We start from the raw sequence: 23,213 nt of genomic DNA, 5'->3' as shown, positions 1-23,213 counted from the left end.
CTGCGTTACGTTCTCTTCTAGCAAACTTCACGGGCAACGTGACATCGCGACTGCGCGTAAACGTACACGCCACTTTCTAAAGCCAAGTGGCGCGTTATCTGTACGCATTTTGAGCTATCCGCGTTTTATGTCAACGCCGTATTGAGAATGAGGACATGCGTCATGGTAGCTTGCTGTCACGTGACGATTTGGGAGGTGTCTGAGCCCGCCCCCACCTTTTTGGGATCCTACGCTATCGGTTGCAAGGGGCAACAGTGTAAGAGTGACACAGAGACGGCTCGAGGAATTGGCATCACGGCGAACGGGTTGGGTTTAGGAAAAGAAGAACGGGACGCGGGACAACAACGGCACGGTTGGGTTTAGGAAAAGAAGAAAGCGACAGTTGGGTTACTACTCGCTACGGCGTGAATTGACACGCAATTGCAAGGTAATGTAAGTCAATGGAGGCCAAACGGCGTTGATAAACGCGCTAAAAAGCGATTATGCGTCTTGATAACACGCCAATAATGGCGTACGGATTGGCATTGACGGAGAACAACGAGGTCCAAACAGCATCACCGATCTGTTTCGACCAAATGTTCTCTGGTCTTGCTCCGCTAAAAACACAACACCGACTCCGTCAGCATGTTATGAACGTGTCGTTAGCACTTCTGCGCCTGTTTGTAACTGGTATGCTATACCGCCAACATTTTAAAGTGATTTAGCGGTCGGGCGCCTGGTTAGCTCACCTGGTAGAGCGGGCGCCCACATATAGAGGTTTACTTCTTGACGCAGCGGCCGCATGTTGGACTCCGACCTGCGGCCCTTTGCTGCATATCATTCCCCTTCTCTCTCCCCTTTCATGTCTAAGCTGTCCGATCCAAATAAAGGCCAAAAATGCCCCAAAAAAATCATCTATAAATGATTTTAGCAGTGTAGGTTTAGATAATACACTCGACCGGCCCGCTGTTACAGAAGTGGCGTTATTTTTTGGCATTTGAAAGATTTTCCTGGCCTGGCGGCCCGCCAAGCTTGTACACATACAAAGGAAAGACTGACATGCTTTCATCTGTCAAACTGATTGTTGGTTTATGCATCTCAATTTCAAACTGAATGACGTTGTTGTGTTAATAGTGTAATTATTTTGTTGTTTGTGGGTTAACAACAGGCTGAATGCATTTAAACTAGTATCTCTGTGGCTTCAGTCTTTGTACACTCAGCAGACTCGGAACATTTCTTTTTCCTCTTGAGCGATAACCCCCACCACCACCACCACCACCACCACTCAGTTTCTGTCTCTGTGCCTTTCTGTATAAACCACGTCACTGGCTGGCTGACTGGCGAGCTTGCTCAGTGAGATTCCTTTGGTTTCCCTCGGTTAAAAAACCTTCCCCGACACTGAAACAGGCTGCCTGAGGAATGGATCAGCAGCAGAGGGAGGGAGGGAGGGAGGGAGGGAGGGAGGGAGGGAGGGAGGGGAGAGGAGCCAACAATGGGCCCAGACAGCTAACTGGTTTGGGAAGATCTAGTGACCTCAATCATTGTGTTGACACATTTAGAGCAGTTTCAGGTATGGGAATAACATAGGTATGTTTTAATATGGACAGGCATTTAAGTTACATTTTTCTTTTTGTCTTTACCTTGAGTCTGTAAAATCTGTGAATGGAACGACAACATTGTCAAATAATTAGGGCTGCAAATAACGATTATTTAGTAGTTTAGTTGTTTGGTCTCTAAAATGTCCGAAAATGGTGGAAAATGAAGGACCAGTGTTTCCCAAAGTCCAATATGACGTCCTCAAATGTCTTGTTTTGTCCACAACTCAAAAGATATTTAGTTTACTGTCACAGAGGAGAGAAGAGACTAGAACAATAATCACATTTAACAAGCTGGAATCAGAAAACCGATTTTAAACGTAAAAGTTGACAACTAATCTGTTAATATTTGCAGCTCTGCATATAATAGTGTTGCGCCCCATCAGGGCTTTACAATTAAAGAGGAATCTTCAGGACGAAACGGTAAAATGTGAGAACTGCATTTTCAGATTCATCCACTCAGGAAAGCCTTTCTGAAAAGCTCTGCCCCTGCAAAGCATGAACTCCCCCCCACCTACACTCCTCCCAGGCAACGAGGACACCAAAGTCACAAGGATTCCTCCTCTGACGTTCATGGATTTCTGTACCAAATTTCAGTCCATCCGTAGTTGTCAAGATATTTTGTTTAGGATCAACAGACCAACATCTCGAGTCTCTCTGCCAGTGTGGCTACAAAATGAGTTTAAAGCTACTGTGTGTAGTTTAGTGTGAAATGTAAAGTGCAAGGGGAAAAAGGCTCCTTTGAACTAAATGGTGTTCTCTCTCTGTTTGGGTCAAATGCTCCGTGAATCCGGTCTGACTGTCCTCAGGTTTTCACAGTTCCATTTTAAAATCAGGGCCAAAGTTCTGAAACTGTCAAGGCCTCGAGTGGGTACCTGTTTATGAAATGGAGTTTTTCCATTACATGGTACCTGCTCGACTCTACTCGCCTCACTGTGCGTCCGTTTTCTATTGCAGATTTTAGTACTGCCTCAGCGTGGCTGGTCGTCATAGCGGCGCCGCAGTAAACTGCCGTGACCTAACGCGACACCCAGAACGTGGAAGGTGTGTTGTTGTTGCCAGAAGACATTTAGTTTCAAGTGAAGCTGGAGGCAGCAAATAAACACAGCTGGCTAAACTATTTAAAAATGGCGGGTTTGTTCAGGACACCCCCGTCTGTCGCTTTCACGTCACCTTTTGGTATCGCCTCAGCTCGCTGGGAACCTCGACTGAGGTGGTACTACAAAAAGTACCTGTTAGCAGGTACCAGGGACTTTTTTTTCGTAATGGAAAACCAAAAAAGGCGAGTAGAGGCGAGTAGAGCAGGTACCACGTAATGGAAAAGCGCCATTAAACGATGGTATAGTCCTTTTAAAGCTATAGTGCTAGTTTAGTAGTTTCTGTCGCCCCCTTGAGGAATTCTAAGAAATGACAACAAAATTGTCGGCTTCTGTGATCGCGCACATCCCCCCCCTCCACGCAGTTGCTAGCAGCCAAGGAGGACACAGAGGATTAAAAAAAACATGGACTCTTCAGAAGAGGTCATTATCTCGGCTCGAGTTTCTGCACGTGAAAGTCGACATAATCTTCTGAACATGGTCATACTGAGAAATCCAGAGAGAGTTGTGTGGAGCTGATAGTCTTAATTAGCTTTGTAGCAACTGATTTAGCAATGGCTTGAATGTAACGGACGTTCATTAATATAAAAAGAAAGTTACGCACTAAAGCTTTAAAGCTTTTTCCTGACCCTTAATGTCGAAATGCTCGTCTTCCGTCCTCGCTTCACTGACGTTTCCCAGGAGCTGCTTGCTTCCTTCCCCCAAAGAATTTCCTTCTTGAGAGCACATTGGGAACAAACATTTGTTTCCACTGTGAAGCCGCAGAATGAAACATGTTGGCATCCATCCTCTGCATCTTGTTTTCTCTTTAACCGTTGCATTCATGTAAACGGCAAACATGTTGCAACTAATCCTGGTGATCTCATGTTTTCACCTGTTCAGGGTTTGTCCTACAGAAAGGTGGAGTGAGTTTATTCTTTATTCTCCTCAAGCCTCAAAAAACCACGATGACGGTTTGGAAATGAGTAATGATCACGATACCACACTACATATTGGATTTATTTGAGAAATGTCCACCATCACAGAGGGAGCATTGTCTTATTTGTGATAATTGTAGGGAGATATTTTGTGTGTCTGTTCTGACATCTACAGTTTTCTGTCAGATCTTTTAAGGCGCTGACACACCAACCCGATAATCGGCCGTCGGACAGTCTGGCGAGTGTCCGTGTTCCGTGCCGTCGTCCGTCAGAGGGGCCGTCAGCCTTCATTTGGGCCGATTTGACATGTTGAATCGGAAGGCGGGCAGTCAGACTCAATGACCAATCTGATTGGTGGAGTGCTAACCCGGAAATGACGAGCGGGATGAGCCTGACTAACGCCTCTCAAAATCTGACGAAAATCTTTTAAACTCTCCTTTGTTGATCTGAAATGAAGACAGATTCAGCACGGCCTATTTCTCGCTAAAAATGTTTTCAGAAACCCGTTTCGGTGAACTATCTTCGTAAAACATGAGATCGTATTCCGAACGAAGGCGCCATTATGCTCGGATGTGAAATTCTGGAGCAGCCAGACCCACGTGACGCGTTCGTCCAATGCAGCTGCCGGTTTTCATTTTTTTGGGCCACAATACAGATTAGCGCCGCCTGCTGTTATGGAGACGTATTACGTCTCGCGCACGTGCAGAACGTACGCTCAAGTCGGCGTCGCTTCGGTGTGTCCCGAGGCACTTTTTGGACCTCTGGGAGCCGACTGATGAGTCCGACTGCCTTTTCTGCCGACGGTCTGCGTCGGGTTGGTGCGTCAGGGCCTTTACTCTCATCAGTGTCAAGTTTCCTATTATATTACAGCCACTTAAACAGACTGCATTTTGTGTTTCTTGGCATAGAAAGCACTTTCACTCTGCCGCTATAATACAGCGGCTTACAATATGTCCTTGTTACTGTAAGGAGTAATGAAGTCGTTCACTACAACAGACCGAGCTCTATCAAACCCCCCCCAAAAAACATTTGACATGTTAAATGTAAAGGCATCTATCAACTGGTGAATCGAGACAACGCTGAACTTCACTTTAGCAAAGCTTAACGAATGGTATGAAGTACACCGTGCTTGTTTGTCCTGGTGATTTGTTTCTGGAAGTGGACGCTTTGTGTCTCCTCCTTCCTGCGTTTGTATCCTTGCTCACACCTGTGTTGACTTTTGTTCCGCGCAGGACAGTGTGGGGTTTCCATCCAAATTTTAACCAAATCTTCAGACAATCTGCAGAACAAAATTCAAATGTATACATGTTTGTAGTAACTAGTAATCCTCCAGTCAGGTTTCATTGCACCATTGCAGAAGAAAATGATGCAACAAGAGGGCATTATTAAAAGAGCTCAAAGGTTTTACATCTTATAAAATAAGATAAGATAGACTTATTAATCCCACACTGGGGAAAGTCCTGTGCTACAGCAGCTCTGCTGCTGAAGGAGCTGCTCAGGGAACTCACAGTCTCATGTAGGGGGGTGAGAGGTGTTGCCCACAATGGATGCCAGCCTGGCTGACATCCCCCTCTCCCCCCACCTCCTCTATGGTGTCCAGAGGGCAGCCCAGAACAGAGCTAGCCCTCTTCACCAGTCTGTTTAGTCGCTTCCTGTCCCTCTCTGTGCTCCCAGCTCCCCAGCAGGCTAATGCATAAAAGATTGCAGACGCAACCACCAAGTCAGTTATGGAGCCATCAATGCCAAAAAGGGATTATTTCAAGTTCACCGTATCAAAAAACAAACATGTAGACTGTTCATGTTTTGCTGGCCACAGCAGCGTACACATTACATATTTCATCTAACATGATTTACACCTGACTTCCAAAGCAGAGCTGCCTAACAGAGAGGCAGTGCAGTTAAAGAGGTTTCAGTATTTGATTGATGATTTCTCATATTTTTTTCAGTTTTTGCTTGATCAGTTAAAAATGTGTCGTTTTGCAGGAGTCGGCGTGTGTCGTCTCAGCTGAGACGGTGAAGTCACCGGTCCTTTACCCACCCACACACACACAGCAAGGTGCCAACAGAGGGACAGGATGCCTACTCCTCCCCCTCCCCCTCCTCCGCCAGGACCCCCGCCTCCCCCCACCTTCCATCAGGTCAGTGACCCGACTAAAGGCACACAGCACATCACACCACACTGCGACGGTTCACCGCCAATCAGCTGCAGAAACTGGCACAATATATTGTTCAGTGTAGCAGAATGTATCTCCAAGACACTGTACTTACTTACTGTAGATATTCATAGCTCTGCAACTAACGATTATTTTCACTGTCGATTAATCTGTTGATTATTTTCTCAATTAATGGATGAGTTTGGTTTATAAAATGTCAGAAAATGGTGAAAAATGTGGATCAGTGTTTCCCAAAAGCCCAAGACGACGTCCTCAAATGTCTCGTTTTGGCCTCAACTCAAAAATATTCAGTTTACTGTCACAGAGGAGAGAAGAAACTAGAACAATATTCACATTTAACAAGCTGGAATCAGAAGTTTAACTCAAACACATTATTCAATTATCACACACCAATCTACCACAGCACTGTATTTTTTTATTTTTTGACAAATAAAAGAGCTTGACCTAAATCCTGCATTAATGTCACTTAGACCTTTAAATTCCCAGTAGTTGCATCAATGCTTAGTGTTTCCTTTCATACCTCTTTAATTCACCCTACAGACGAGCAGCTTCCTGTTCTTTCACTCAGTCTTGAGGAAGATGGTTTGATTATAATAATTAGTTTTGGCTGGATTGGGCTAACACACTGTATAAACACTCTTAACAAGGCAATAAGGGGACAGTAGTTTGATTTGTTTAGCCTGGAGGAAAAGAAAAACATTTCCTCTTAGAGATCTGTTGTGCAGTTACTTATTCTTGGAAAAACTTAAGAAACCTGGAGTCTGGGCTGAAGCTCATGTTTTCTCTGTTTGTGTTCTTACCTGACATGAACATCAGAGAAGGTTAATTACAGCAAAATATAGAGTTCAGGGTCTGCAGTCAAAATGTCTAACCCGGCAGGATGAGAAGTTACCAAGCTACTGAGTCATGTCGGCTTTCGTTTACACGCTATGGTTCAAAGTGTTCCGCGTGAACCCAAACAAACCAAGCGTCTGGCTACGGTTCAGACGAGAGGAACTGGAGGTGTGATTGCATACTTGTGAACTTCCTCCGCAGGCGAACACGGTTCCTCCCAAACTGAGTTCATCTGAGAATAAAGGCAGAGGAGCGCTGCTGTCGGACATCCACAAAGGTGCCAGACTAAAGAAGGTCACTGCGATCAACGACCGGAGCAGTCCGATTATAGAGAGTAAGACACACACACACACACACACACACACACACACACACACACACACACACACACACACACTAACAGTGAGCTTCTATTATAAAGCTGGTGACACACCAACCCTACGGCAGTCTGATTGGACGAATGCATCACGTGGGTCTGGTTTCTCTGGAAATTCAAAGCCAGACTGTCATGGCGGCTCGTTGAGAATACGATCTCATATTGTACTAAAATAGAAATGTGTTTCTGAAAACATTTGAAGAGAGAAATAGGCCGTGCAGTTGCTGAATCTGTCTTCATTTCAGATCAACAAAGGTCAGTTTAAAAGGTTTTCGTCAGAGTTTGAGAGGCGTTAGTCACGTTAATCCCGCTCGTCATTTCAGGGTTAGCACTCCACCAATCAGATTGGTCATTGAGTCCGACTGCCGGCAGTGCCCGCCTTCCGACCGAGCAAGTCAGGTCGGCCAAAATGAAGGCTGACGGACGACGGCACGGAACACACCGAACAGACTCGAGTCACCGACCTCGCCAGACTGTCTAACGGCCGATTATCGGGTTGGTCTGTCAGGGGCTTAAAATGTACACACAGAGAAATATGTGTTTTGTGTTTATGAAATAATAATATACAGAACAGTTCAACAACGTGAGTTTAAAAGTTCATTCTTGAACTTGTAAATAAATATCAAGGATTACTAACTATAGTAGCTTCTTCCGTAGCTTTCAACCACTTTTTGAGGTCTTCAAACAACTGAAAAAACAAAATCAACTGAGCAAACTCCATCTGCTGACGAAGACTGTGAGAAGCCGTTCAAAGCCCAGAAAAAAAAGCTAGTTATTGGACATTGAGTTAAGATTATTTTGTCAAAAAGCGGGGCTTTTTTGGGAATTTGGAGCTCTATTACATGGAGATATATCTCCTATTATGTCCAAATATTTGAACGTTAAAATGTGTGTCTAGTCTTGCTTTCATATTTGTTTATATTGACGTGGATGTCAACTTTTCACCAGAAGCAGGAGGAGGAGGAGGAGGAGGAGGAGGTGGTGGTGGTGGTGGAGGTTTTGGAGGCGGAGCGCCAATGGGAATGGGAGGCCTTTTCCAAGGAGGTGTGCCAAAATTACGCCCAGTTGGAGGTAAAAACTTTTTTCTTTACGTTATCTGTAATGTGATTATTTATATCTGAAAGTGTCGACTAAGAATTAGTATGTTTTCTTATCACAGAGAGGGGAGCTGAAGTCAAAGTTCACATCTGGACTGTGTGTGTGTGTGTGTGTGTGTGTGTGTGTGTTTTTAAAATCAGGGTTCAACGCTGTTTTTTTATTTTTCAATTGTCCAGTTGGGCAAGTAAAAAAAAAGGTCTACTTATGCTCCATTTAAAAACATCCGAGGAAAAATGTCAAACTTGGGAAGAAAAAAAAAAAAAAACATTAAAAAAGCGTAACCCCCCACATAAAAAACTCCAAAAAGCGCCACAAACGTCAACAAAAAACAGCCAAAAAAGCATCAAGGGCCCAATCAACTCTTGATTCATCTAAAAATGAAACTAGTGCTGAACCCCAGGAGGGGAAAGGACTGGAGCAGGTCTTGGAGGGTGATAGAAAAAGGTGCTATTCTTTATTTTATTTTTTATTATTATTTTATGCAAATCATAACTTTGCAAGAGTGTACATAAGATATTGTTATACAGTTTGCTTTTTTACGTTGTTCACTAATAGTGAAAGAAATGTTAAGAGAGAAACTGTTGTGTGCTGGGGTGGGAACTGTACTACACAATAACTACTGATCTTGTGAGTGTAATGAAGAATCCGTCATAAAAGAAATGATAATCTGTCAGTTTATTCAGCAACAGGTCAAACAAAACGGGTCAAACGGAGAAAAGGAGAAGAAAGCTCCTTTCTCTTTATTTCCACTGAGCTTTTACTTTAATTTCTACTCTCAGCACTCTGTTCCTCCGCGACCATTTTGTGGTTATAGAAATAAACAACTTGTGCAGAATATTATAAAGGCCATTAGCCAAAGAAGTCCACAAAGTATGAATCAGCAGAGAAGATTTGGACGTGAACGTGGTTATTTTCCCCTTATCTCTGGCGGAGCAGACGCATCCGTGGTCGGAGCTGAAGCAGCGAGGAACGAGGGATGTGAATTATGAATGAAAAGCTGGAATTTATGGATTATTTTTAGAATATCAAATATTAACGGTAGACAGAGCTGTAAGGTCAGACATTCTGCCGTACTGTCTGTGTCGAGTAGGTTAATAATAACTTTGACCAAACAATTCCACATTATCAGCTTTCCAGATCGATGATCAGAACTGTTTTATGGCAATATGAAGCAGGCCTGGACAATAAATCGTTATAAACCGTGATCTCGATTCACTTCTGTTCATGATTTAACTTTTAAATGACTTATTACTGACTTCACTTAATGACTTAATGATTTTTTTTTTTCTCCAATTAATTTATTGAAAGCGTTTGACATTAACATGTTTTAATTATGTAAAGACATGTTCAAGGACTTCAGATAGAGCCTGAAAAAAAATCTTGATTCATATTTTTCCCCGAATCGTGCAGGCCTAGTCTAACGTTTTGCTTTAAAATGCAGAAGTACTCTGGTTTGTGAGGTTTTTACTTCGTTGAATTAGCCCAAAACATTCCTGTCTTGTTGTTTTATTACTTTACTTATTTCTCAATTTATATTAAAGTACTATATCAAAATATCTATTGATATTGTGACAGAAAATTTAATATACTTTAATTGTTTTAGCTCTCATCGACCGTTCGTTTAGTCGATCGACAGAAAATGAATCTGCAACTATTTTGATAATTGATTAGTCCTTTTTATCTAATTTTTTAAAGGTGCCCTGCCACACGTATTTCATTACTTTGTGGTAATGTCTGAAGGGCTACCATGGACTCTGCAACATTTTTTGCAGTTGGAAAAAATGCCTTGGTGACCTTGTTTCGAGCCATTCTAGCGTGGTATAGAAAGCCTGCAGGAAGACTCAGCTCGATTTGTGCCTGTTCTCATTAATATTCAACCAGCTAAGCTGCTTGACTCTGATTGGCTAACAGCTAGCCAATGAGAGCCTGGCTATCAGCATCCTTTACCCAGCGCAACTGGGCGAGCTCACGAATAGTAATGAGCTCAGGCAGCACCACGTCAGACTGACCAGCTTTTGTAATTGGCCTGATTTCTCCACTTATTTCTTTTCAGTGGCTAGAGCTGCCAGAGGAGGTAGCCGTTCATTTTCACATTCACCACATAACACAAACACATATGGACCTAGCATATTTCAACAAAAAAAAACGCTAGTAAAAACGTTTTTGTGTGGCAGGGCACCTTTTTAAGTAAAAGTGCCCCAAATTCTCCTGTTCCAGCTACTCAAATGTTTGCAGCGATTTGCGGTTTTTCTTTGTCCTACGTGATTGTTAAAGGGAACTCTTTTGGGTTCGGGCCTTTGGTCGGACAAAACGAGCAATTTAAAGACGTCGCCTTTGTTTTTAGGGAAATCGTGATCGTTCCTCTCACCTTTCTCTAACATTTTTTAGGATTAATTGATAAATCAAGAAAATATTCAGCATATTAATTGATAATGAAAACGGTTGTTTATTTCACCCCTGAACCATATTGCTTCCCAGTGAGCATCTTACCAAAAATAGTTGTTGTCTGACGTGTCTGAAGTGTTTTTGTGATGTCCTGAGCACCATCTCTCATCTCTGTCCTTCACCCAGATGGTCCAGCGGGCGGTTCGGTGGGCAGAGCCGCCCTGCGGCCCCCAGGGTCCCGAGCCGCGGCCCCTCGCCCCCCCACAGGCCGCTCCCCCTCGCCCTCCCCAGCCAACAAGCCCTCTCCACCGGAGCACCAGCGCTCCCACCGGCCCTCGCTGCCCGACATCTCCCGCTCCTCCAGCAGCAACAGCTCCTCCACAGGCAGCGGGATGAAGCACAGCACCTCAGCCCCCCCGCCTCCTCCCCCCTTCAACAGAGGAGGACGTAGCAACGCTCCGCCTACCCCGACTCAGAAAGCACACGCTCCACCTTCCTCGTCCCACAGCAGAGAGAAGCCCCTCCCACCGATGCCCAGCAGAGGCCCGACCCCTCCCAGCTCCGTGAAGCCACCTCCGTCTTCCAGCAGGCCGCAAACAGGTGGCTCCTCAGCTCCTCCGCCTCCCCCGCCGTACAGGCCGCACACATCGGGCAACGTTGCCAACGGGGCGTCCAGCGTAGACGGGGCCGGGGCTCCGGAGCTGCCACAGAGGCACAACTCCCTGCACAAAAAACACACATCGGGAGGCGGCAGCCAAGGACGCAGCCAAGCTCCTCCACCTCCTCCCTCTCCGTCTCCATCCTCATCCTCCCAGCAGGCCAGCAGACCGCCACCACCTGCCAGAGAGCCACCTGGACGCAGAACAGGTACAACCACCTGCACTGTAAACACACACAACTCTCAGTATTCACGTCTTTTACAGGTCACAGGTCACGGCTCATACGGCAGATTTTGTGTTAAAGGGCTCATATTCTGCTTTTTGGCTTTTCCCCTTTCCTTTTATTGTGTTATATATCTTTTTTGTGCATGTTATAGGTTTACAAAGTGAAAAAGCCCAAAGTCCCCCCCAAAGGGACTAACCATCTCCAACAGAAAACACTGTTCACAAACTGCTCCAAACAGCTCTATTGTAGTCCAGCCTTTACTTAGAGACAAACGTGGTCACTTTGGAACACACGTTATAATGCTCGCCTAGCTGCTAGCATGGCACGCCCTCATACTCTGCTTCTGACTGGCTAGTAGTCCTTACCTAGGTACTGTCAGGGCACGCCCTCATACTCTGCTTCTGACTGGCTAGTAGTCCTTACCTAGGTACTGTCAGGACACGCCCTCATACTCTGCTTCTGACTGGCCAGTAGTCCTTACCTAGCTACTGTCAGGGCACGCCCTCATACTCTGCTTCTGACTGGCTAGTAGTCCTTACCTAGCTACTGTCAGGGCACGCCCTCATACTCTGCTTCTGACTGGCTAGTAGTCCTTACCTAGCTACTGAGCATGTGCGACTTCCAACAAAGATGGAACAGAAGTGAGAGGTCTAACTCTGTAGCTAAAACAGAGAGCTCAACACACAGGGTGAAAAGAGGAGCTGCAGCAATGTGCAGTACAACAAAAATATGGTGACTTTTGAAAGTTAAACCATGTAAAGCTAATCTGATATAACCTCTAAATACAATTATGAACCTGAAAATGAGAATAATATGAGCACTTTAATATAAACTGTTGAGGATCACTTCACAGTCTGTCTGGAGAGAGGTTATAAAGGGATCAAGTTACATCTTATATGTGCTTTAAAAGGCACACTTAAAGGAAAGGTTCATCTAACAATACAGTTCTTCTGCACACCCAGTATCCAATGATGTACCTCAAATTTCTGGGTGTGTTCTGGTTATTTTGTATTTTTGGCCAAATGCAGAGAATGTAATAGTAGATATTGATATATTTCCACATATATATCACATAGTGTGTCATCATCACAGGAGACAATGTGTTTATGTAGATCAGTTTCAGTGACCCAGAGATGCTACCAACGACTATTTTGGATAATAATTTAACTTGAAGATGATATGTAATGTAGTTTATTCTCTCTCTCCTTTAATATCCTGTCATCTCTCTACTCAGCTCTCTAAAAAAAGACACAAAAAATACTATTCTATGTTTACCAACTAATCAATCGTTTGACCGATCATTTCAACACTGAACGTGCCGTGCTTTAATATATATATATATATATATATATATATATATATATATATATATATATATATATATATATATATAAAATACATATATATACACACACACACACACACACACGTACGTACGTTGAGGATATGAGTGTGTTCGGTATTTGAACCGTCCCAGTGATGAAGACAACATCTCACCTGGAGGAATGTTCGTCCGGAAGCCAAAGCAAGTTCTGACTCGTTATCTCTGAATCTCTTTTGTGCAACGCAGCCATGAAGCAGCAAACATTGAAACATTTCTCCCCGTGGATCATACCTAATCATCGATATCTGAAAGTACAACCGAAGGCAGGGACGGGATGCGTTTGGCTCCTCTTAACGTTTAAACACCCCTCTTCTAAAGCCAGGTGTCTGCATAGATACTTAACACAGTGTAGTTTAATATTTCCTGTTATTTCCACAGCTGCTGCTGTGGTTTGGGACTTGTTTTCCTCATCAGGTTTACAGTATTTCAGCTCGTGGAATGAATGTGTTTTTACTCGATTAAAGGGGCGTTATGCAGTTTTGGCCATTTCTTGGCTGTTTTCTCTCTTTTTGCTGGCAGGTTCCTCTATAGAGCTCCCCCTACAGCTTCAGAATAGATATTTGGCAGCTCCTATGTTTACTTGTCTGACTCCTCGCTCGGTCAGTCTGCCGTCTCCTCTTTCTCTGTTCCTCCGACAATGCTTTCCTAGCTTTCTGCTTCTTTTTTGCTGCTCAGCCATGATGATAGTGTGAAAAACTCCATCGCTACCTTGTTAGCCGGTTCCTGAATGGGCGTATGTGTGCAGCGCCGTGAAGCAATTCGTTGCATCGCGAGACCTGATATTACGCCGTACTTCCTGATGCTGAGGCCAGCGGCTCACCGGCCCAAAGTTGCAAGGGTGGTTTTTCCGCTCACAGGCGCTAGGGGGGAGCGAGACGACCACCATTCAACCCGAAAAAAGTCATATAACCATTCCAATGACTCCGAAGCTGTTCAGTTAAGGTACATTAAGCTAAATAAAAATGCATAGTTCCCCTTTAAGTGGATGCTATGTGGATAGTGACACATATGAGATGCCTCCTTATTGTCAAAGTGCCAAAACACACGTGTGTTTGATGTGGAAGAAAATACTTTTTTAACTCTTAATTTAAGACGCCTTCATCTACAAAATGCTTGAGTTTTATAGAATTAATCTTTTTCATATCTTAATTATTAGAGAAACTCTCGGGTGATGATTATGCTTCCTTCCCCAGAGCAGATTTATGGCTCACTGGAAACATTTTATATTCATATTTTGAGCACACAAAACAGGAAGGCACTTGTTAGCTGCAGCTCTGTGTTGTGATTGGACGACGGAGCGATTCGCCACAAGGCCTCCTGGTTTCTCTGCATTCCTAAAGCCCTGTGGAATATTCCAGCATTCCTCTTCACTTTTCACGCTCGCTGCTACTTCTTCCCGACTTAAACATTTAAGACCTCTCCTGTTTTCTGTCACTGTTCCTGTTCTGTGCTCCTTGTTGTGCTGTAGCCTTTTTTTTCTGATTTAAAAGCTGATATAAAAGAGAGCTACGTGATGTGTTACTGGTGCAGTACAGCAGCTGTTTCCAGTTTCTGGAACTGGAAATAATTTCACAATTTATAACCGGTTCCCATCCAGACAGCCGTTATGGTTCATAGAAAATGGGTCATGGTTGGTGTTTGGTTTTCCTTTTTACTGCTGTTGTGTCTTTTGCGGTGCATGCAGTAACACTCCCAAGATCAAGGTATTGAGAGTCCTAGAATTAATTAAAGCTGTGTTTTCGTAGAGAATCAAACACAGATTGGAGGAGGCGGTGCCTTCTCAAATGCACCGATACTGGAACATTTCTTGGTATCAGACTCCGCTGGAGCTGCTGGAAATATCTGAACATGACGGGATATCAAATCGTCTTCACAGTATGTGATTTAGGGGAACAATTGAAAATAAACTAAACGGGGGCGACCTCTAGCTCACCCAGTAAGAGCGTGCGCACCATGTAGGCTGAGGCCTTTGCAGGGGCGCGGGTTTGACTCCGACCTGCGGCCCTTTGCTGCGTGTCCTCCCCGTCTCTCTCCCGCCTATCCTGTCTATCCACTGTCACTCTGAAATAAAGCAGAGAAATATTGAATTACGTAAAACGTTAGGCGGAAGTCCCTTTGAAACAGCGGTTTTAATTGCTATAATTAAGGCTGCACGATGTGAGGAAAATATGCGACGTGCGATAACGTTAAATATCGCGATAATGATATTAACTTGCGATAAATAAACAGATATTAAACTGTGCTCAGTTCTGCATTTCTGCTGCTTTCATTATTCTGCTAAAATACAACAAATTGCTGAATTTAAAACAAATAAAGGAAATAATTTCCAACGTTCTTTTATTGAAGAAATTAAACATATATTAACATATAAGGAATTTAAAAATAATAAAGTGCAGTTTTCCGCTGATATTTTCTTTCACGTGACGAAAAGAGAGCTGAGCCAGAAGGCAAAGCTCTCAATCTACCGGTCAGTTTTTGTTCCTACCCTCACCTATGGTCATGAAGGCTGGGTCATGACCGAAAGAACAAGATCCAGGGTACAAGCGGCCGAAATGGGTTTCCTCAGGAGGGTGGCTGGCGTCTCCCTTAGAGATAGGGTGAGAAGCTCAGTTATCCGTGAGGAGCTCGGAGTAGAGCCGCTGCTCCTTCGCGTCGAAAGGAGCCAGTTGAGGTGGTTCGGCCATCTGGTAAGGATGCCCCCTGGGCGCCTCCCTAGGGAGGTGTTCCAGGCACGTCCAGCTGGGAGGAGGCCTCGGGGGAAGACCCAGGACTAGGTGGAGGGATTATATCTCTAACCTGGCCTGGGAACGCCTCGGGATCCCCCAGTCGGAGCTGGTTAATGTGGCCCGGGAAAGGGAAGTTTGGGGTCCCCTGCTGGAGCTGCTGCCCCCGCGACCCGACCCCGGATAAGCGGATGAAGATGGATGGATGGATTTTCTTTCAACTAACACAAAAATCTCTGGGTGTCTTTCTTGATATATCGCAGCCGAAAAAACCGATCCATTGTGCAGCCCTAACTATAATGTAGAGCAGTGGTTCCCCTGGGGGTACTTGAGAGTACTGCAGGGGGTACGGGAGCTTTTTCTTTATGTATAATTCCTAAAATAATTGCACTATAATAATGAATGACTTTAGTGATGGATTCTAAGCATTGAAATGCAGGCTTGCATTTGAGTATTTTTCACTTCCAAGCAGAGTCCAAAATTAACTTGTTGTTCTGGTTAGTGAAAGATCAAATGTTACCGGCCACTCAATAGATTACTGTTGTTTTTTGGCTGGTGAGTGAAGCAGATCTACCAGCCACTTGCGTATTCTACCAGCGTTTGGCTGGTAGATGGTGCTAACTTTGGACCCTGGTTCCAAGGTTGTTGTTTACAGTGGTGGAAGAAGTATTCTGATCCTTTTTACTTGAGTAAAAGTAGTAATACCACACTGTAATTAATACTTACAAGTAAAAGTCCTGCATTGAAAATGTTACTTAAGTAAAAGTCTGTAAGTATCATCAGGAAAATGTAGTTAAAGTATTAAAAGTAAAAGTACTCGATGGAGAAAAATCCTCTGGAAAGGATCCAAAAAGTTGTGTGTTTAATGGTACACACACACACACACACACACACACACACACACACACACACACACACACACACACACACACACACACAAATAGTCTAATCATCTCAGCTGGACTTGTAGCCGTTATATTGTTGGCTAGTTTCATTTATAATAAAACATCAGATTGTATAAACTACATGTTTTGTGTGCAGGAATCTGAATGTGTAAAGTAACTAGTAACTAAAGTAACTAGTAACTAAAGCTGTAACAGATGAATGTAGCAGAGTAACTAGTAACTAAAGTAACTTGTAACTAAAGCTGGAACAGATGAATGTAGTGGAGTAACTAGTAACTAAAGTAACTTGTAACTAAAGCTGTAACAGATGAATGTAGTGGAGTAAAAAGTCCAATATTTCTCTCTGAAATGTAGCGGAGTAGAAGTAGAAAGTGGCACGAAAAGAAAAGACTCAGTCAGTAAAGTACAAGTACCTCAACATTTGTACCTAAGTACAGTACTTGAGTAAATGTACTTAGTTACATTCCACCACTGGTTGTTTAGCCTAAACAGGCGCAGTGTTGTGCCTCTTTGTATAAGGTTTTTTGTTCCTCCAAAAATGTTTCTACCATCACACACGTCATCCTGATCATCTGTGTGCGTGTTCCTTGCAGCTCCCCAGGTGCCCCCCTCCGTGTCTCGTAATGGCAGTCGGGACGCCCCTCCTCCCCCTCCCCCGTACCGCGGCCACAGCTCTGCGGTGTCGGAGTCCCTCAGCCGAGTGGGTAAACCACCTCCACCTCTCTCCTCCTCATCCTCCTCCGTCTCGTCATCCTCCTCCACCCGAACCCCGGCTGGACCCCCTCCACCGCCCCCGCCGATCCGGAACGGCCACTCCTCCATCTCCTCCTCCAAGTCCATCATAGGTGAGTCAAGCTGCATTCATGGTTGTGCGGAGGCTCCACGCAGAGCTTTCGCCGTAGCCTACGTAAGTGGCCTGATGTTTATACTTGTGCGCTGGTGTGTGCGTCAAACTTTTTAAGAGAATAGCAGAGCCGGCGTGTGTGTGTGTGTGTGTGGAGTGTGTGGTAGAGCGAGTGAGAGAGTGACGGTGATTAGCTTCATAGCGAGCAGAGGTGTGGATCTTCACTGACCTCTCGATTTGATTATCATGTCTTTGATTCGATATCTCGATGCCTCAAATACATTTCTCTATTAAAGCCATTTAGGATATTTAATTCATAGCTTTTCAAGCTTCAAAACCAAAACATTCTGCAGTGCTCTCATACTAAATACATTGGATACATAAAACTACAACGCTGAGCACACGGCACTTCCTGAACGTGCAAAACATACCAGATTATGTCAACAGAAAGGTTGTTAGGCCTACGTTAAATTGTAAACAGAAATAATTGATTATGGCCCGGCCGATTATCGATGCAGCATCGTCCACGTCCACGTCTCCATTATTTGATTCATTTCAACCCCTCTAGTAGCGAGTGGCGACTCTAGAGTCATAGTGAGAGAAACAAAGTGTCTCCCCTGTTCTTTCTGACCACGGTGGGAAATCTGGAGCAGGAGACGTTAACCCTCTCCTTGATTTCATGTTGTTTATGGAGAAGGAGAACCAGGACATGAGTCGGGGGGGGAAATGCAACGCTACCGAGCCACGGCAGTGTAACGTGCCACGGCCGAGAGACGTGTAGTTACATTTTTTCGAGAGGTGCACGTCAGGCTGTGATCATATTTTTCTTTTATTGACATTTGTTTCTATAACATGCAACAAACAAAAAGCAAAGCCATTCTCAAAGTGAGTAACAGCAGTCGGTGGAATAAAGTCCCGTAAGTAGTCTCCTAAGTAGCACAAATCTTAACTGAATTTTCAGAAAATCTGCGACAGAATATATTTATATTTTATTTTACCGTACCTAATGTAAAAAAAATAACAACAAAACGCCCTTACACTTCCATAAAGTTGGAGGAGTCACGAAAAAGATTTTAAAAAAATAAGCAATAATCAAAGCCGCAGAAGCGGAGGGCTGGTTTTCAGTCAAGCTTCAAAAACACAGGATCCTACATCTCCCAAAATGCAACTCAATAGACCCTCTCTGCCTCCCACTTTAAACTTCACACCTACAGTTTGAAATGCAGACTTTCTGTTACATTTTGAGGCTCTTCTTTAAAGTTAAGTCTTCACCAAAACCACAGAGGACGTTATACAGCTGTTTTCCTGCTGTGTCGTCATGCTAAACTGAACTTTTAGTGTGAAACCGGTTTAGTATCTTTTTACTATTTATATAGTACTTTTAATATCCCAAATATGTGTGATACTTCCATGTAGCCCGACTTCTTTCCACCCTTTTGCACTTTGCACTAGTCATGAGCAAAGAAATCTGGCAGAACGAGATTTCCGATGTAAAGACACGAAGGGAAACTTAAAAAACCCTTCTTTTTTAAAATGAAGGGTTTGGACTGGCTGCTGAAATGAGATGCTGTGACTCCCACAAACCACTATGTTCTCTTTTTAAATCTACCAATTATTCTCCTGTTGAACTAGTATGTTATCTTTTATTCTGGTATCTATGTAATATTATTCTCCTATCGCCCTCAGCTATATTTAATCCTCAGTCACAGGAGTTGTTAAAGCCCCAGAACACACACACACACAGCTGATTTCAGTTGATCTGGCTGATTAGACCTCTCCTTAAAGCTGCAGACACGCCGACCAGACGGCCGACCGTCGGCAGAAAAGGCAGTTGGGCTGATCAGTCTCCCCAAATTGGTCAAAAAAGTGCCTTGGAACACACCAAAGCGACGAGACGTAACACGTCTCCATAACAGCAGGCGGCGCTAATCTGTATTGTCAGCCAAAAAAGAAAACCAGCAGCTGATTGGACGAACACGTCACGTGGGTCTGGCTTCTCCGGAAATTCGAAGCCAGACTGTCATGGCGTCTCGTTCAGAATACGATCTCATATTGGACTAAGATAGTTCACCGAAACGTGTTTCTGAAAACATTTTAAGCAAGAAATTGCAGTTGCTGAATCTGTCTTCATTTCAGATCGACAAAGGTCAGTTTAGACCATAGACAGTAGAGAAGTACATGAACGCTGGCAGTCGGAAAAACAACGTAATCACGGGGGCGGTCTCTGATATTCCCAGGTGGCATGAACGCACCCACACATTCCTGGGAAGAGGTCTAATCATTTATAAAAGTAATTGTGTGCACATCCCACCTTCTGGCAGGTGCAGGACAAATGAAAGTACTGCCTGAAGAAGACCCAGAAGGGTCGAAACGTTGCATTTATATTAAATATGGGAGTTTAAAGCAGTGTTGCGGACATTACGTTGTTTTTGTTTTAAGAGGTCTAATCAGCCAGGTGAACTCAGAACACCTGTGTGGGTGTTCAGGGCCTTCAGTGTGGCTTTTGTTTCTGATCTTTTTGTGATGAAGGTGACGGTGATGAATGACTATAGTCAAATATTCCACCGCAGCCATGCAAATGAGCTGATGAGTAAAATCAGGAAGGCAGGGACGTTTCCTGGACGACCATCTGAGGGTCACGGTACACGCAGAAAACAAACACACCCGTTTCACACTAAGGGCTCAACCAGGGTCGACTTGGTGTTTGAACAGGTTAACCCACGTCAATCAACTCGGCTCTGCGGATATAACAAGGCTGCTGAACGAGAGAGGCATCAGCCGGACACAGAAATGGGTCACGAATAAGCTGAAGGCCCAGAAAAAGCAGTACACAAACGTGCATGGCCGCAATAAAAACCCGAGTGGTGTTGGGCGAATGGACTGGCCGTACTACGATCTGTGCAGGCCTGACACAATATTAGGACAGCGATATGTTGTTTGTTTCTATTTCAGCACATTGAATATTAAAGTAACCGTGTTTTTTTTTGTCCACCTGGACCCTATTTACCTATGTTTTTGTGTCTATGTGATGGAAACAACAAACATTGTATTTAGCGAGATCGCTGCTGTCGGGAGTCAGTGGAACAAGCTACAATCTAAGTTAATAGGGCAATTGTCCAGCTTGTATTTACCTTCACAGAAGTGCTCGTTTTGCCGCTGACAGACTCAGATTAATATTCTAAGTGTCTGACAACATTATGGAAAGGATTTCTAAGGAGTTCGACCTTTCTGTTAAAGAGTAAGATCCTTTTTTTTAACATAAAAACATCCGAGAAATGCGTTTGCTAAACCCACCAGACTCCATGTAAATAAACGGTAATTTTAGCATCGTAAAATACACTTCATTCAAAGTCAACAGAAACAACATGAAACTATGAAAAGCCGTTTTGGGTCATCTTTCCACTTTTCCAACCATCACAACTCTAGTTTTGGTTGAAATAAACACGTAGTTTACTGATTTACATGTGAAAATACATTGGCTCTATACACGCTAAAAGTATTGCTTTTTTAAATGGAGTCTGGTGGGTTTAGCACTAGCGACTTCAGAGCTGTTTCTGGTTAATCAGAAAGGTCTCAAAGAGGTTTTAAAGGTCTATCTCTCTAGGGATCCTTTCCATAATGTTGTCAGACACTTAGAATATTAATCTGAGTCTGTCAGTGGCAAAAACAGCACTTTTAGTGGACAAAGTTGACGATGCACATTTGCCCCATAGGGTTACATTGAAGCTTGTTTCGCCGCTGCAGAGTGCAGCGGTCTTGCTAAACACTGGACCAATTTCAAAGATCGTTGTTCCCATCAGTCACTTACACACACAAACATAGGAACATAGGGTCCAGGTTGAAAACAAGGAAATTGAGTCAAAACTTTATAGGCTTAAAAATGTTGGATTGTAATTGCAGGCTGATGTTTTTGTATTGTTAAGGTGTTCCTAATAAACTGGTAACTTGATGTACATGTACTTTGTTTGTATTATCTTTCTTCCCTCAGATGATTTTGAATCCAAGTTTAACTTCCACCCTATTGAAGACCTTCCACCTCCAGAGGAGTACAGGCATTTCAACAAGGTCTACCCCAGCAAAAACAGCAAGGGTACGAGTACACTACGGAGTACTGTTGGGTTACTTTACACATCTATCTTTTCCTCGTCTTGGCTGCTTACGTGTACTTTTACATTTCCGTACTGCTCACTGAAAGAGTTGTTGTCAGACAAGTTTGGTTTATTTGCCCAGTAGAAGGAAAATAAATACGTGTGAAGTATAAAAAAAACACACTTGAAAAACGGCAAAAGATCTAGAGGAGAAAAGGTTTTACTCCGATGTTACTGTTTAAGATTGCGCTGTGTGTCAGGAGGAAGTTTAGTTTCTCTCTGTATGTCTGTCTCTCTCTCTGTCTCTGTATGTCTGTCTGTCTCTCTCTCTGTCTCTGTATGTCTCTCTGTCTCTCTCTCTGTCTCTGTGTGTCTCTCTCTCTCTGTGTGTCTCTCTCTGTGTCTCTGTCTCTGTGTGTCTCTCTCTGTGTCTCTGTCTCTGTGTGTCTCTCTCTGTCTCTGTGTGTCTCTCTCTGTCTCTGTGTGTGTCTCGCTCTCTCTGTCTCGCTCTCTGTCTCTCTTTCTGTCTCTCTCTCTCTTTCTGTCTCTCTCGGTCTCTGTGTCTCTCTGTCTCTGTGTGTCTCGCTCTCTCTGTCTCTTTCTGTCTCTCTCTCTCTCTCTGTCTCTCTCTGTCTCTCTCTCTCTTTCTGTCTCTCTCGCTGTCTCTCTGTCTCTCTCTCTGTCTCTCTCTTTCTGTCTCTCTCTCTCTCTTTCTGTCTCTCTCTCTCTCTCTCTCTCTCTCTCTCTCTGTCTCTCTCTCTGTCTCTCTCTCTCTCTTTCTGTCTCTCTCTGTCTCTGTCTCTCTCTCTCTCTCTCTCTCTCTCTCTCTCTCTCTCTCTGTGTGTGTGTGCTCCCTGTAGTGACCCTCCATCTTGTTTCTCCTTCTGCCCTTTAGGCATGATGAGAGGAGCTCCTCCTGCGCCGCCGGTGGGGAGGTGAACGGACCTCAGCTCAGGACTTTAACTCTCAGTCAGCCGACCCGACGGACGGACGGTTTGGCAGAGACAGAGTGGTGAAGAAGCACTCAAATCACACAACACACACTAACACTAAAACCACCAGCTGGAAGCACAAAGTAAACACTACGACAGCACACGGGTTCCACGCGACTCGCCGGTCACCTTCTGTCTTTGCACGAGAGAACAAAAAAAACAACAACAAAAAAACACTCGGAGGTCAGAAGCGGACGTCTTGACCGCCAACCACCTCGACGACTCCTCTGCTGCCGGGACGCAGAGGCTTCTGTTCAACAAACGTATCAGGACCAAACTCCGAACACTTCCAAAATCTGTGCATTCCACCTTCTTTTTTAATGCATAATCATGATAACGGTGGTTTTCATAATTCTGAATAACGTTTGAGTTTATTATTTTTGGTGTCGGGGTTAAAAAATGAATCCATGTTTTCAGCAGGTGAATTCCACACAAAACTGATGATGCCATGAATGTGGGGGCTTAACGGCAGTTGACATTATTATTATTATTATTTTTTGGGGGGGGGGGGGTATATTTTGTCTTAAATAGCCATTCCAGCAGTGCCAGGTGAGGGTGCGTTTGAAACTACTCTCTGTGTCAGTGTGCCAAAAGCGGGTGGAGTCAAATGAACTCCCCAGGACAGTTTCCATACATGTTGTAAATATAACTGACATGTTGTGAATTGTTCCTCTCAATTATGGACGAAGAGCATTCCTAGAAAGCTGGCCAAGTTCTGACCGAAGCCTTGCTTGGTCGTTTATATTTACACTTCGACAGGGACTATTTCCTGCTTTCTTTCTTTTTTTTTGTATCCCCTACATTCCTTAATTCAGAGGTGTTTATATTTCCATCTTCAGGCGATGTTGCACGGCAGATAAACTGCTAAACCGAGACACTGTGCATGATGCTTATTTATGCACTTAAGACAACAGAAGACCCTGGGGTCCCAGTTCAT

General features: G+C 43.9%; 1 protein-coding gene across 3 annotated transcripts in view; it reads left to right on the top strand.

The window, feature by feature from the left end:
* Positions 1–23,213, top strand: part of wipf2a (WAS/WASL interacting protein family, member 2a) — a 29,860-nt gene that overhangs the window by 4,908 nt on the left and 1,739 nt on the right. Inside the window, exons 2-8 of one of the 3 annotated variants that reach the window (XM_078273544.1) lie at positions 5,572–5,726; positions 6,798–6,930; positions 7,930–8,043; positions 10,642–11,322; positions 16,946–17,197; positions 21,185–21,286; positions 22,180–23,213. The exon at positions 22,180–23,213 is cut by the window's right edge and continues 1,739 nt beyond it. In XM_078273544.1, the coding sequence (XP_078129670.1) occupies positions 5,664–5,726; positions 6,798–6,930; positions 7,930–8,043; positions 10,642–11,322; positions 16,946–17,197; positions 21,185–21,286; positions 22,180–22,223 (1,389 nt within the window). In that variant the 5' untranslated portion in view covers positions 5,572–5,663 and the 3' untranslated portion in view covers positions 22,224–23,213. Of the gene's footprint in view, positions 1–5,571; positions 5,727–6,797; positions 6,931–7,920; positions 8,044–10,641; positions 11,323–16,945; positions 17,198–21,184; positions 21,287–22,179 lie in introns of all 3 variants that reach the window. The other 2 variants (XM_078273536.1, XM_078273528.1) reach the window with 2 other exon arrangements.

This window comes from Sander vitreus, chromosome 2 (genome assembly GCF_031162955.1).
Source record: "Sander vitreus isolate 19-12246 chromosome 2, sanVit1, whole genome shotgun sequence".
In the NCBI taxonomy this organism is placed as follows: domain Eukaryota; kingdom Metazoa; phylum Chordata; class Actinopteri; order Perciformes; family Percidae; genus Sander; species Sander vitreus.
The sequence above is the reverse complement of the archived record's forward strand: the minus strand, read 5'-3'. Positions and strand labels throughout refer to the sequence as shown.